Source organism: Engraulis encrasicolus, chromosome 8 (genome assembly GCF_034702125.1).
Source record: "Engraulis encrasicolus isolate BLACKSEA-1 chromosome 8, IST_EnEncr_1.0, whole genome shotgun sequence".
Classification (NCBI taxonomy): domain Eukaryota; kingdom Metazoa; phylum Chordata; class Actinopteri; order Clupeiformes; family Engraulidae; genus Engraulis; species Engraulis encrasicolus.
Window position 1 is genome coordinate 33,137,405 of NC_085864.1, and position 14,364 is coordinate 33,151,768.

Sequence of the window (14,364 nt, forward strand, 5' to 3'; positions counted from 1 at the left end):
AGATTTCAGTGGTAGCTGGAGCATGTTTCTCCCGAACAGGCCAGTGTCAGAGAGGCACCGTGGCAGCCCCAACCACTTTCGGATGAATGAGTTGGCTTTCCCATCCATCTTACTCACGGTCGATGAGGGGATCTCGCTCATTTTCAGGGGCCACATTACTCTCTGGTAGAGAGTGAATTGGTAGCACCAGACCTTGTACTTCCCCGGGAGTTGGCTTTGGTCGATCCTCGCCAGGCCATCTGAGAGCCGTCTGAGACCAGTGGGTTGGGTAACTAGCCGCCCACGCCCAGTGCTGTCTTTCCCTGCTGTCATCCAGTCTCTCCTGGACGTCCTCCAGTCTTCCCTGGACTCCAACTGCCCTATTCACAGTAGTCACTGGGTTTGCCAGAACTTCAGGATTTGTACAGGAAGGTGTTACATCCTGCTGGGCATTGCTGCCTGTCGCACCTCCTCCGGTGCCCATGGGTCAGCTGCATCCTCTGCCAGCTCCTTTGTTGCCCTCTTTAGCCTTCCTCCAGTGACTCCCACATCCTTCAGAAGGCGTATGGTCGACAGCCCCATAAAGCCTCGGCATCCAACTTCGACTGGATATATGGAAGTCTTCCAGCCCGCCTCCCGGCACTCCGCAGCCAGTTCGGTGTACTTGGCCTTTTTCCATTCAAAGGCTGCCTCAATCCCTTCCTCCGATGGTACAGTGAGCTCTATTAGAGCTACCGCTCTTGCCTTTGCAGACCAAGCCACTATGTCTGGCCGGAGAGATGTGGTGGTGATCTCTGTGGGAAAGTGAAGCTTTCTATCCAAGTCAACCTTCATGCTCCACTCCTGGCCGGGAGTGAAGGGCCTTGTTGTTTCTTTTTGAGTCCTCTGCAGACGATGGTATTCTGCTACCCTGTCTGCACTCCTCCAGCACCTCGGCTAGCTTTCTCAGGACCTGGTCATGGCGCCATCTGTAGCGACCCTGAGAGAGCGCGAGGTATGATATAGCTGCACATTGAAGTAGCCCTTTAAAATGTATTTAACACAGACATACTGTATTTTGCAGACACCTTACCACTGACTTCATAGTCATATGGTCGTAAAACCATTTCCATATTACTGCATTCAGCTGTAAATACAGACGGTTCTATCCAGACACAAATTTGAACTTAACACGGTAGTCTGATACCTCAGCACTTTGCAGTGCACAGTGCCTATGGGCATGTATACACAAGTTCTAAATTTTTGTTTTTTCCTGGCTGCGCAAAACTAACTACGCACAACTCAACCTCTGAATGCTGGAAACCACTGTCGGTCAAAAAATTAGCTCACATGGTTGGCTGCCAGTGTCTTGCCCCTCCTCACAATATCGTGTTTACAATGTGAACCCATGTATAGCACTGATTCTTGAAAGTTTGGCAAAAACATGTCCCAGCAGTAAAATATTAATTCTGTTGAAAATCAACTAAATTTTCACAAACAAAATGAACCCAGGTAATGGCCAAGGGGTCTGTTACACGAATACACAGTTGTTTGAAATATTTAAGTGTAATTTTATTACTTTTCATGGCTATAAACCTGTCCACACCCTGTAAAAACGCCTGTCCCAAGGACTGGCATCATCATTTCAATTGACTTAAAATACAAAAATCACTAACAGAATTGAACAATATCACCATGATGTGGAAGACCATATTAAAGTGGTTCTACAGATGTGCACATAGTGGATGTAAAACAATATTTACTATTATTTACTGATTGCTCAAAATGTGTCCAGCATATTGGTCACCACCGTCAGATTTTTTCTATAAGACAATAAAATCAGGTATGCACAAGGTAATTTTCATTACTGAGGACCCCTTTTCAAACCTTTAGCTCTACTGCCTACTTCACCATCACTGAAGCTCCTGTAAGTTTATTATTTTGTCCTCAATTTGTTAATTTGTTTGGACACTGGTACTGTCCCAACCATAAACTGTCAACACCGTCGGGGGTTTTAATAGTATTGTATTACATTAATGTTAATAAATATAATTTTTTTCAGAAAAGGTATGAAGCACCCAAGAAACAGAGCGAAAATGAAATGGCTAATGTGAACAAACAATGCATAATATTTAAAAGAGTGTTTTTTTGTCTCACACCGTCAGATGTCACCACCGTCAGATTTTGTTCTGCTCATCATGTTGTTCCATATTTTACTAAATTGTGCTGGTTAATGAAACATTACAAGGCATGTTAGTAATAATTGTGATCCAAAATGATACTCTAGCCACCACTGAGGTGTATTTGGAGGTTTTTTTGTCAGAAAACCTGACGGTGGTGACATCTGATGGAGTTCACCAAAAAACACATGTTTTACGTGTTTTTGACATGTTTTAAGAATATGCATACAATAAGTATCTACAGTTATGTTGAATTGTTAAAGTAATTCACTTTAATACAGTAAACATGTGTTTTTACTTCTAATTCTGTTTGCCGCTGTTGACAAAACAAGAAAGAGCCCATTTTATGAAAAATGTTAAACATGGGGAGCTTGGCCAATGCATTCACTGCACAGCCAAGACCTACATCTATGATAATACACCTCTATATTTTGGATTTGAACAACTTAAAAGCTGTTTTTACCACATTTTCAACAACCAGTGGCTTACTTCCTAGATAATCTAACTAATGAAGAAAAAACACATGCTCATACTGTGCACACACAAAAATAAAGTGTTTATGCAAGATGCCATTGACTTGAGAGGGCTATTTATTTTGCTAAATGCAGGTACTAATTAGGCCACTTTCACCACTCTCAGATTACTGTCACCACCGTCAGTTCTTAAGTCACCACCGTAAGAAGGAGTTTTGGACATTTTAAAGGAATGTGCTTACAACATTTTCCTTAGGAGTTGTTGAATTATCAAAGTAATAGCCAATTTAAGCCTACACGAATATTTGTGAAATTACAAAAAATTGTTTGTTCTATTTAGGCGTTAAGTAAGCATCGTATGACGGTACATATTTTAAAATTAGAACACATGAAACAGTTTTAAAATAGAACAAAAGTGAATTTTCAACATTTAAAGGCATATGTGTGAACCAAAAAATACACATAATCACTTAAAAACTCCAGATACATATGCAACCAAATCAATACAATTTTAATAACTTTTAATTGTGTCTGACGGTGTTGACAAAAAACAAGGTATGATCGGAGAAAAGCCTGATTTCTGAAAAAAATACATAATGGGGAGATTGGCCTTGTGCATTTCTGAAAAGCCAAGACCTTAGTCTACGAGGATATACCATATAATTTTGTAATTCACTTTGTTTTTTTCTGTCAACATTACAACCTGTTTTAGCCACTTTCTCAAGAATCAGTGATAGCCTAGTTGTCATTTTAGGCCTATCATCCATGCAGTACCTGTCAGCACTGTTTGAACTGTAATAATGTACAGTGCATGTAGTCTAGCTATCATTTTATGGTTATCGTACCTGTCTGCACTGTTTGAACTGTGACATAGAATCTGTGTAAGCTGTAAAATAATTTGTGTGATAAAATTGTCAGTCAGTAGGCAGATGGTCATAAATAATGGCTCTGAATACTAAAACAGAGCAAATCATTATTAGTCGACAACATAGTCTATACAAAATAGCTAACTTATCATCATTACAATTGTTTAGATTAGTGACTAGTGACACACTTTCAATGTCGGTTGTAGAGGAAGCTGTGGAAGACAGTTCTCAAATACAACACCTCCAGATTCCGCTCATTTGTTTAATTATGCTGATGTGCTTCCTTCCTCTTTTCTGGTCCTTTTTGTCGGTGGTTGTTGTTCTTCCCTATTTTAGGACCAGTCCAACGGTCATTTCTCATGTAAGCCTCGTATACTACTGGCACTTTGCTGCAGTGCTCCTGGATACAAAGTATTAGAGGAAACGGAATACAAAATGCACTTTTTTTTTATCATCTTTCGATTTGACCAGCTTGTGCACTGTCCGTTATTTTTTCATGCATGGTTTCTGTAGATTGTCAACATGTTCTGTTATACACTATACTTAGTTAATGCCATTTTCAGAATGGAAACCTGACTGAAATCAGCACCATGACGACAGCAATTATGGTATGTACCCATTTGCCAATTTAATGTGTTATACGTTTTCTATCTATTTTTATCGGATATGAACAAGGCTCATAAAGCATAAACTCACCCAAAACCTAAACTCACCCAAAAACTAAACTTTTTTTTTAGTATTGCACAATTGATGCTGCCCATTCATAAATGCCACATATATCATGCCTATGCACTACCACTATGTAGACTTTTTTAATGGAATAAGTGGATCTTCTCCATGTAAATCCACCATTTTGAATCATCACTAGTTATAGGCCTCTTTGGTTGCTAACCCTATGGGCAGGCCAGTAGATTTTAATAATTTTCTTAAATGTGAAAAATGATTTGTATTACATTTGTGAATGGACAGCATACATTTGGGGAAATTAACTACACTACACACCTGCCCTTGACATTGAACATATGCCTCATAATTTCCTCTCCATTTGTTTGATCAAATTTGTGAATGGGCATTGGACAGTGCACATTTTGGAAATAAACTACTACATTTACACACAGCTTACTGTACATATGCATATCATTTCTTTTCCACACAATGCAATTGTAGTTTAGCTCCTGGCCTTGGCGAAAGGGAAGACCAAAAGACTCCTCAGTATCTGCTTCGGCCAGCAGCACGTCTCGTTGTTCAACCTCCACCAGCTCCACCACATCCTCAGGGACTCGTTCATCTGGTGTGCCCAGTGACGGCTGCTCATGTGTCAGCCAGACAGACCGCCTATGCCCTGGTGGTGCTGCCTCACCTGGTGGTTCAGGAAGCCCCTCTTCAGGTAGAACTGTGTGTAGTATAAGCAGCTCGTCAGAGTTAACCTCTCGTGCCTCCACGACACCGAGTCTCCCGGCGTGCTTGGACAGCGCCTTTCGCCGGAGCCTGGACTACGACCTGTGTGTGTGTCACAGTGAGCGGGACGACGACGAGGCCTTGCGAATGGTGACCTACCTGGAGGCTCCGGTCAGGAGCCTGCGCTGCTTCTTGCCCCTCAGGGACTGTTGCCCGGGCAGCGCTGTGTCCACCGAACTCTACAAGGCCGTGCACAGCAGCCACTGCTGGGTGCTGCTCATCACCTCTCATTTCCTGCAGGACGAGTGGTGCTTGTACCAGATGCAGCAGGCCTTGATGGAGGGACCCATGGCACGCAGGATCATACCCACTAAGCTGCACTTGCCTTTCTCCGAGTGCCCCAAAGAACTGCGTTTCTACTTCATTATTGACCTCGGCCAGGATACTAGTCGTGGATACGATAAGGTTTACAAGGCGGTGCTTCAGTGTAAGTAGTGAGGTTTCGGTATGATTTGGCACTGCCAAGAATGGAATGCTGGCTGTCGATTTTGTTATCAGGTGTGTGCGTGTGTTTATATATGTGTGTGTGTGTGTGGGGGGGGGGGGTTGCTCTGACGGTAGACAATGAAGACTTTAATTTAACCAGCAGTATGCCTGTGGAATGCCTTGGCAAGACCTACGTATAATGTGGCTTCACATCACACTTGCTTCATTAAATAAGTGAAGTAGCGCTCCAGATCACCAATCATTGTATGGTTTTTGAGTTCTATCTTTGTTTCTGATGATACAGATTAAATGGAGCTATACATATCAGGTGATATCAAAAACTTCAAAACATCAAAACTATAGTGATGATTATAAAGTCTATAGCTTATGAAGTCAGATGGTGTGTCTGATGATTTTTTTTTCATTAGCATGCTTGACCCTAGATGATGAAACATTTTTACACGATTGCCTAACCAACAGTTCTTCTCTTCCTCAGATCTGAAGAGTGGCTTGGAGAAAGATGAAAGCAAAACTGTTGTCTCAATGTCTGACCCAAACAATAGCAATTTCACTTCCTGCAATGGAGTTGTGGATTTGCGTCACAGTTTGACCACAGTGCAGCAGCACTCAACTGCCTCATCGCCTGAGAAGTGTAACATCATGTGAATTGATTCATAACGACACATTACTTTCCCACAAACAGCAATTTTGGAATATCAAATCACTGACAATGCTGACACTTTTTTGGAATCCCAAACAGGAAAGGTTTTATTCTGAAAAGCATAGTTAAACTATGGCGTACACAGTTCTCAGTTGCACTTTACACATTTAGCACACAGCATCCAATAACAGAAAAAACTGTTACCGGTACATTTAAGTGCATAACAGAAGAAAATGGAACAAGCTTGCAAAGTGTGAGTTTTATGATTGATTTACAGCACTGCAATTACAGTTTGTATACATATCTGTTTATGTCTTTAAAATGACTGTATACCTACATGACACTTAAGCCTTGAGCAAAGGCCTTTGAAAGAGATGTTATTTCATGACAATTTGTCATGAATAAATTATCATTATCAATGTTTTAACAGTGTTATATGAAGAATTGACTGTGTGGCATATGAACTTTTAAATGTTTTTTTTGACATCTATATGTTATTATCAATTCTTGTTTAATGACAGAACTACAAAGAACTGGTGTCAATATTTTGTTTAAATTAAACAGAAATGAAAGAGGATGTTACAAATGAATTTGTCTGTGAAGTATTTGCATGGCCTTGTGCTTTGCTATTTAGACGTCTCTGGCTTCATGTCCCAGTGCATTTTACATCATTTACTCATATCAAAAATCTGTACAAACACAGACTGACTACGGAAAGGGAAAGTACCTCAGGGGGAGATTTCTAAACTCACACACTATACCAGATGGTCATATGACAGACGTTGTATGTTCACTGTTAATCTTGCCTGTATTATTATTATTATCATTATTATTATTACTAGTAGTAGTAGTATTTGTATTTGTATTCGTATTTGCCTTTGCTTCTCCACGAGATGCACTGAAAAACAGTGAATGCATTTGTCACAAGTAGATTAGACAACTGCAATGAACCAAAAGTCAAATGAGAAACTAGACCTCATTCAAAATTAACTACAGGGAGCAGATCACTCCCTTAGGCAAACTCATAGATTGTATATTACTAATGCTGCTCATTCACATTTTTTCCCCAAGAATAGCCTACTTACCACCACCATCAAATTGTAAGCATTCATTATGACTGGAAAAATGGCAGGCGAACCTTCTCCATGTCTGCCATTTACAATTTTCAGAAATAGACAATTTTAGCTGCAAAACGTATTGTACTTAGGTCATACAACTAAATATTAGTTTAGAATTTAGTAGATATTAATGAAAAGATCAAATGTGGCAATAGGCTGCACAATTCCAATGAGCAGTTGCAATTCCTATGTTGGCCATCATCCTTCACAGTCAGTGGTGTAGTCTACTTTTTTATGGTGGGTATACTGTATATTTGAGCATTTTTTGAAGTGGGTATACTGTATATATTTCTGCTATTCAAAACAATGGATCAATCAATTTTAAGTGGGTATACTGAAATCCCTGAAATTTAGAAGTGGGTATACTCCGTATACCCGTGTTCTACGTCGACAACACCACTGTTCACAGTGCACCTTTAACTGCTCTCCATGGCAGTTTCACATCCTGAAAATATGACCATATCTGGGGAACTCCCATGCTACTTTGTGCACTCCTTCTGATCTGATCTTCAAAGATGCACCTCATTACAAGATGAAAAATCATGCAACACATTACTTTATAGGCTACAAAAACAACAACAATTGAGCATTATGAAAAACACTCACTGTCAACAGGATCAGGCAAGAACAGTAGCCTAATATTGATTGTGAATGATAGATACAGGGGACAAAACAATAAATCATTCACAGTGCTGTGTATTTCTGAGAATCCGGTGTCTTTGTGTACATTTGTGTGTGTGTGTGTGTGTGTGTGTGTGTGTGTGTGTGTGTGTGTGTGTGTGTGTGTGTGTGTGTGTGTGTGTGTGTGTGTGTGTGTGTGTGTGTGTGTGTGTGTGTGTGTGTAATATCTACAAATCAGGAAGATCCAGTTAATCTGTTGCAAAGTAATACAGAAGTGCTTCAGTGAACATCGGTTCCCACTGAGACCATTTTAGAAACAGCATTTTAAGGCTGAAGAACAACAGGCTTTAAATGCTGATAGGAGAACTGGTGCAAAATTGCCTTCTCTGCAAAAAGTGTGGACTTTTTTAAATGTGTCATAGGGCACAATTTAAACAAAAAAAGTTTTACAGTTATGCTCATGTTGCAATGTGGCAACTGAAACTGAAATACAACCATTTCCCAAAAATACATGGTGAATGAATGAATGAATGAATGAATGTTGTACACATTTCATTCGGCGGAAGGGTTGGTGGCAGACTATTGTGTTTCAGAATCAATGTGCCTAATCTGTTGCAACTTTGTATCAGATGATTGTTAACCACTGTAACGTGTTGATTCCTGAACCATAATGAAAGCCATAACAATTAATGAACAGAGAGAAAAGTGCATTGAAATGTTTTGCACCTTAACCACTAGGTGGCAGAACTACGCCATACATCTAGCAGGACACAGCGTGAGTCCAGAGTGGATTCCCCACTGGAAACCATTAGTGCAAGAAGATGCTGCACAGGATTCCAGGGAAAGGCTGTTGACATTCAAGCTCTGAAATGGTTTACGGTTCGGTCCAAGCAGCAACGTTTGTTTTCCATTTGTAGAATCATTCAAAGACGGAAAATGCTCATCTTGCTGTATCTTATAAAAGTGGTCTGTCTAATGTTCTCCTGTCCAGTCATTGGTTGTGCTTGAGGCTTGGTTGAGAGAAACGTCAGATATTGTCCAGATACTGTTTGTGTTCTGGATCTGACTGTCATTTCAAGCGGTGATTATTGTGCAGAGAGAGAGAGGGAGAGAGACAGACAGACAGACAGAGACAGACAGACAGAAAGAAAGAAAAGACTTTTGTTTAAAAATGGGTTGCGCAAATGGATTGAGCAACAGGAGGAGATTTTTACGCAAGCTTAGTCTTCAGCAACTACAAAAAGCATTGTGAAGACCAGTGGTTCCCAAACTTTTATCCTTGCACACCCCCTTGTACATTTCAACATGGTTTGCGGTTTGTGCCCCCCCTAAGCAAATGTTTTGGTGTAGACTGTTTATGGCCACTCAAGTATGGCTTCACTGCACATTATGCAGAGTCACTTAGGGAATCCTCATTTTCAATAGACTTCATGTTTCTTCAAGCATACAATTCACCATACAGTTAAAAAAACAACTTGATTTTCATTAATGCTGTATAAAAACACACATATCTGCAATTGTGCAATTCACATCGCGCACCCCCTTGTGGCAGGCCACGCACCCCAGTTTGGGAAACCCTGGTGTAGACAGTCTATATATGGTAGATGGCTGTTGTGTTCAACTGATGAATGTGTCACGTGTCGTTCGAGCTTGTAACTGAGACATGTCACGTCACAACCAATGTCCAGGGGATATGAAATATGAAATTAATCCATACCAAATTTGCCATTGTTATTTTAATGTATAGCGAAAATCTATATTAAAGGGACACTGTGTGAGATTTTTAGTTGTTTATTTCCAGAATTCATGCTGCCCATTCACTAATGTTACCTTTTTCATGAATACTTACCACCACCATCAAATTCTAAGTATTCATTATGACTGGGAAAATTGCACTTTTCATTAGAGATGTCCGAAATTGGCTTTTTTGCCGATATCCCATATGCCGATATTGTCCAACTCTCAATTTTCGACTCCGATATCGGCCGATACCGATGTCGATATACCGTATGTGGGTTATTTTTCCTCATAACAAATTTTAGGTAACATTACACATCTCCTGTTGTGGAACAAAATATGCTTAATTTTATTGTAATGCCCCACTAGATGCATTCTCGAATGCAACAAAGCTTTCCAAATATTAACATCGTCTATGCAAAATAGAAAAATGATTAAGGAGAAAAGTAATTCAAGCATTATTATATCGGTTTTGATAGGTCAAAAATCCGATACCGATATTGAGCGATATTACATTTTATGTTATTATCGGGCCGATAATATCTCTACTTTTCATACATGAAAACGGGAATCTTCTCCATGGTCTGCCATTTTGAATGTCCAAAAATAGCCATTTTTAGCTGCAAAAACGACTCTACTTGGACCATACTAGAAAATATGTGTTTATTACTTAGAAAACTTTCATGTAAAGATCAAATTTGGCAATTGGCAGCCCACTTTCAATGAGCAGCATAGTTGCAGTACCCTTTTTGACCATTTCCTGCACAGTGTCCCTTTACAGTAATGTAACCTCTTATTGCAGATGGGATCGCCGGCGGGCTTATTCACTATTTGCTGACAATACTGTACAACATCATAACAACATTGCTATGGCATTACCGAGAGCTTTAAGTAAGAGATTAAGACATAGCCATTACAATTTTGGTGACAGTAAGGTTATAACTTAGGCTGTGCTAAGGGGTTAATGTTTCAATATACTATGCTGTGGTAGGATTAATTAAAAAATATATATTTTGAATTAGCTGTTTTGTTGACGATAAGAGAGATTCAGATATTTATTCGGAGCTATGACGACCCATCCGCTATTTCATTGCTGCAACAGAGTGAGAGGTGCCAGCCAACCTCATCTAACGCTAGGGTTGCCAACTGTCAATGAAAAAAATATAGGACACTTCATTGTGCCGGAGGTCTGGGGGCCGTCCCCCAGAAAATGTAGCATTTCTTAGATGTGATGTCCTGCATTTTAACGCTCCGTGTCCCATTCCAGTTCAATACGGAACCCGTACTTTTATCTCTAAATACAGGACGATTCCGTATTTCAATGGACGGTTGGCAACCCTACCTAACGCAGAGGCAGATGTCCATGTGCTGGTGGTGCTGAAAGTGACAACGCATTTGTCTCGTAATGGCCCTAAACTCGAACTACGATATGTGTTTCATTCTTAATTTGAGCTTTACAAGCCTCAGGGACAACAATTTCTCCACCAAAAAAAGAAAAGGACTGGCATAAGAAGTTATTTCGCAACCACGACAGTTGGCTAAGTACAGTGCGCCCAGAAGTTAAATATTTATCTTACTGCGCCCAGAATTGAAATATTTATCTGTCACACAATATTTATATGCATCTTCAGTATTCAGCTAAGTTAGACCTATATCTCCTCCTCCCCTTCCATGTCTTTCAGCTTTGCCTTGGGGAATATTGGGTGCCGTAGGCTCTTACTGCAGGGGGTCGTTGGCGGGCCTATTCACTATTTGAGAAAATGCTCAACTACATCATAACAACATTGTTATGACAGTACAGAGAACCTTAAGTAACAGATTAAGACATGATACAGCCATTATAATTTTGGTGACAGTAAAGATATAACTAGGCTCTGCGCTAGGGTTAAGTTAGAAGTGACCAAATTGTTCCACGTGCTCCCTTTAGGCTACTGTAACACCCTTGCATGGGTTAACCGAACCACAAGTAGTTGCACCAAGTGAAACATGGCGATTTTATATCTAGATTTAAAAATGTAAAGAAAGGCGTAGTAACACATTTTGTAGAAACAGCACTTCGACATCAGCACATTGCAATGATACAGTATGTAGACCTCCTTGGGGCATTGACATCTTCACTCCCACTTCCCCCCTTTCCCCCTGCGAGAGGGGGAGGGGGAAGGTTTTGAGAAATGCACGTCAGAAATTGCAAGAAAGATTCGAGAAATGCTCCAGAGCTATCAGGAAAAAGCTTCGAATGGGAAATAGTTAAGCTGTAAGGAGAATTGTATGTTTGAATGTTCTGCATATAGAGCTTTGTGAAAGGGGAAAAAAAATGTCTGTTTATCCACCCGTAGGCCTACAGCAGGGGTGTTAAACTGACATTGACTGAGGTCCTAAATCAAAATCTGGTACGAACTCAATGTTTATTTAAAACAATTGAGTAAAATTATGCATGCACGCATTCAATACACTACACATTTTGATTATCTATGGACATGTCATTAAAAAATGTAGGCATGAACACACTGTTCAACTGAAGTATGTGTCACGCCATGTCTTGCACATAATATGCCATGTCATACAGACACATCTTTCCATTTCATCCAACTGACAGAACATTTCCTGAATGTTGGTGGACCATGGTTGATTTTATGATTTTAATAATGACAATTAAAGGAAAACATGATGACCAAATCCATTTCTCATTAGTCATACTACTGCTGGTAGCTAAATGAATACACAAACAATACACATGCTAACAATATACGTAGATGTTTTCCTCTTATGAAATCCATTTGATGTGATCTTTGCAATGGGTTCACCAAGATTAGAAGGCATTCAAAGTTAAGCCTCTGTGAAAGAGTACTCCACAATATCCTAATGTGTGTGTGTGTGTGTGTGTGTGTGTGTGTGTGTGTGTGTGTGTGTGTGTGTGTGTGTGTGTGTGTGTGTGTGTGTGTGTGTGTGTGTGTGTGTGTGTGTGTGTGTGTGTGTGCGTGTGCATGCGCACTTGCGAGCATGCATCCGTGTCTGCTGGGAGGCACTTAAAGGTATGAATGGTAATGGATTATGTTCCTTAAATCTATGTCTAGCTTTATACCCATTCAAATTTAAGTTCAACACCAAAGATCGCCCATTATGGAATTGATAATGAATCTCGTTTCCTGATTTCCTATATCCATCAGATATTCCACACTGTCTTGGTTCCCAGCAGAGAACATTAGTTGTACTGTATTATGAATTAATCACCATCTCACAACAATAAATGTTAGTGATTTCCCCTGACTCAATTTTATGGCGAGAGAGAGAGAGAGAGAGAGAGAGAGAGAGAGAGAGAGAGAGAGAGAGAGAGAATGAGAGAGAGAGAGAGAGAAAGAGAGAGAGACAGAGACATAGTCAGAGAGACATAGACAGAGAGACATAGACAGAGAGACAGACACAAAGAGAGCTGCAAGCTGAACAAAACAGAGCACACTGGCTACTGCTGTATCAGAGCCAGGCCCGTCGACGGGGGGCAAAGGGGTACGTTGTCCCGGGCCCAGGGAGATAGAGGGCCCATAATTGGGTCCCCGTTACATTGTATGTATTGAGGAGGGGGCCCATTCAGATGACTTTGTCCTGGGTCCAGCAAAAGCTGTCAGCTGCCCTGATCAGAGCTTTCAGCGTAGAGGCCAAGACACTGGATTAGGCTAGAGCGGTAAATCCCTTTAAAGGCGTAATGGCCCTGGTGGTGACTCACTCTTCTCCCCTAACATCTCAGTCATTTATTAGGATGCCTCGCTCAGCCCTATGCACTCTCTGCCAGTGGCACTGAAAGACAAGGTAGGCTTGGTGTTTTGTTTTAAAAATGTGTGCATGTAGCACAGGGCTTTTCACTGGGGATTGTGTGCAGGCAAACACACACACACACACACACACACACACACACACACACACACACACACACACACACACACACACACACACACACACACACACACACACACACACACACACACACACACACACACACAGACACACACAACACACACACACATACACACACAACACACACACCTCACACACACACACACACACACACACACACACACACACACACACACACACACACACACACACACACACACACACACACACACACACACACACACACACACACACGGCAAGATGGACTGTGTTTTCCCCCCTGTTTTTTAGTGGATTAGTGGATTTGCTGACTTTCTTAAGTCGTAAATGCTTAAGAGAAGAATTCGTGATTTTTCTTGGGGATCTTCCCAAAAGCAAAAGATGACATATGCAAGTGGTTCGGTGCCTGCATATGGACTAATAGATGAGGAGCCCAGCGGATTCAGCCTAGCTGGGAAGGTTACCAATTTTATGGATAGTATGTCTAGGATGGTCCCAGATTAGAGGAACTGCACATCTGCCGGTTTCCCTACGATGGCTGTGGCAATGAGGGGGGTACAATTGGCACCTCAAAAATGGGCTAGATCAGCTGGTGAGGTTACCAGTTGGAGCTTGTTGCAAATTTTTCGTGTTGGTCCCCTGGTTAAGGAATGACCACTGCCAGACATTTTTTTGCCAATTTAGCAGACTCAATGTGCTGAAGTACTGCTTTAAAACACTTTAAATTGACGAAAATAGTACACTTTGAAATAAGTACCGTCGTCAAAAGTCCACTTTAAGCATGTATTTTTTACCTGGGCATGGCATCTAAAGGTTGGTTGCCATTCTGGATTGGCCATATACAGGGCCCCCATATATTGGGGACCCTGGGCTAAATGTTACTGTGGGGCCCCCTGGAGGGCAAATTTCACCACAAATTTGCATAGGCAGTGTCACAATTACGAGCTGGCGATCAAGGATAACATATTTACCAATTTT

At 40.9% G+C, this 14,364-nt stretch overlaps 1 protein-coding gene across 1 annotated transcript; it reads left to right on the forward strand.

The window, feature by feature from the left end:
* The first annotated feature begins 3,849 nt into the window (after positions 1 to 3,849).
* Positions 3,850 to 6,214, forward strand: tirap (toll-interleukin 1 receptor (TIR) domain containing adaptor protein). The gene is made up of 3 exons (XM_063204434.1): positions 3,850 to 4,085; positions 4,645 to 5,362; positions 5,858 to 6,214. The coding sequence occupies exons 1-3, from the start codon at positions 4,068 to 4,070 to the stop codon at positions 6,025 to 6,027; spliced, it is 906 nt and encodes a 301-aa protein (XP_063060504.1). The 5' UTR covers positions 3,850 to 4,067; the 3' UTR covers positions 6,028 to 6,214.
* The last annotated feature ends 8,150 nt before the right edge of the window (positions 6,215 to 14,364 follow it).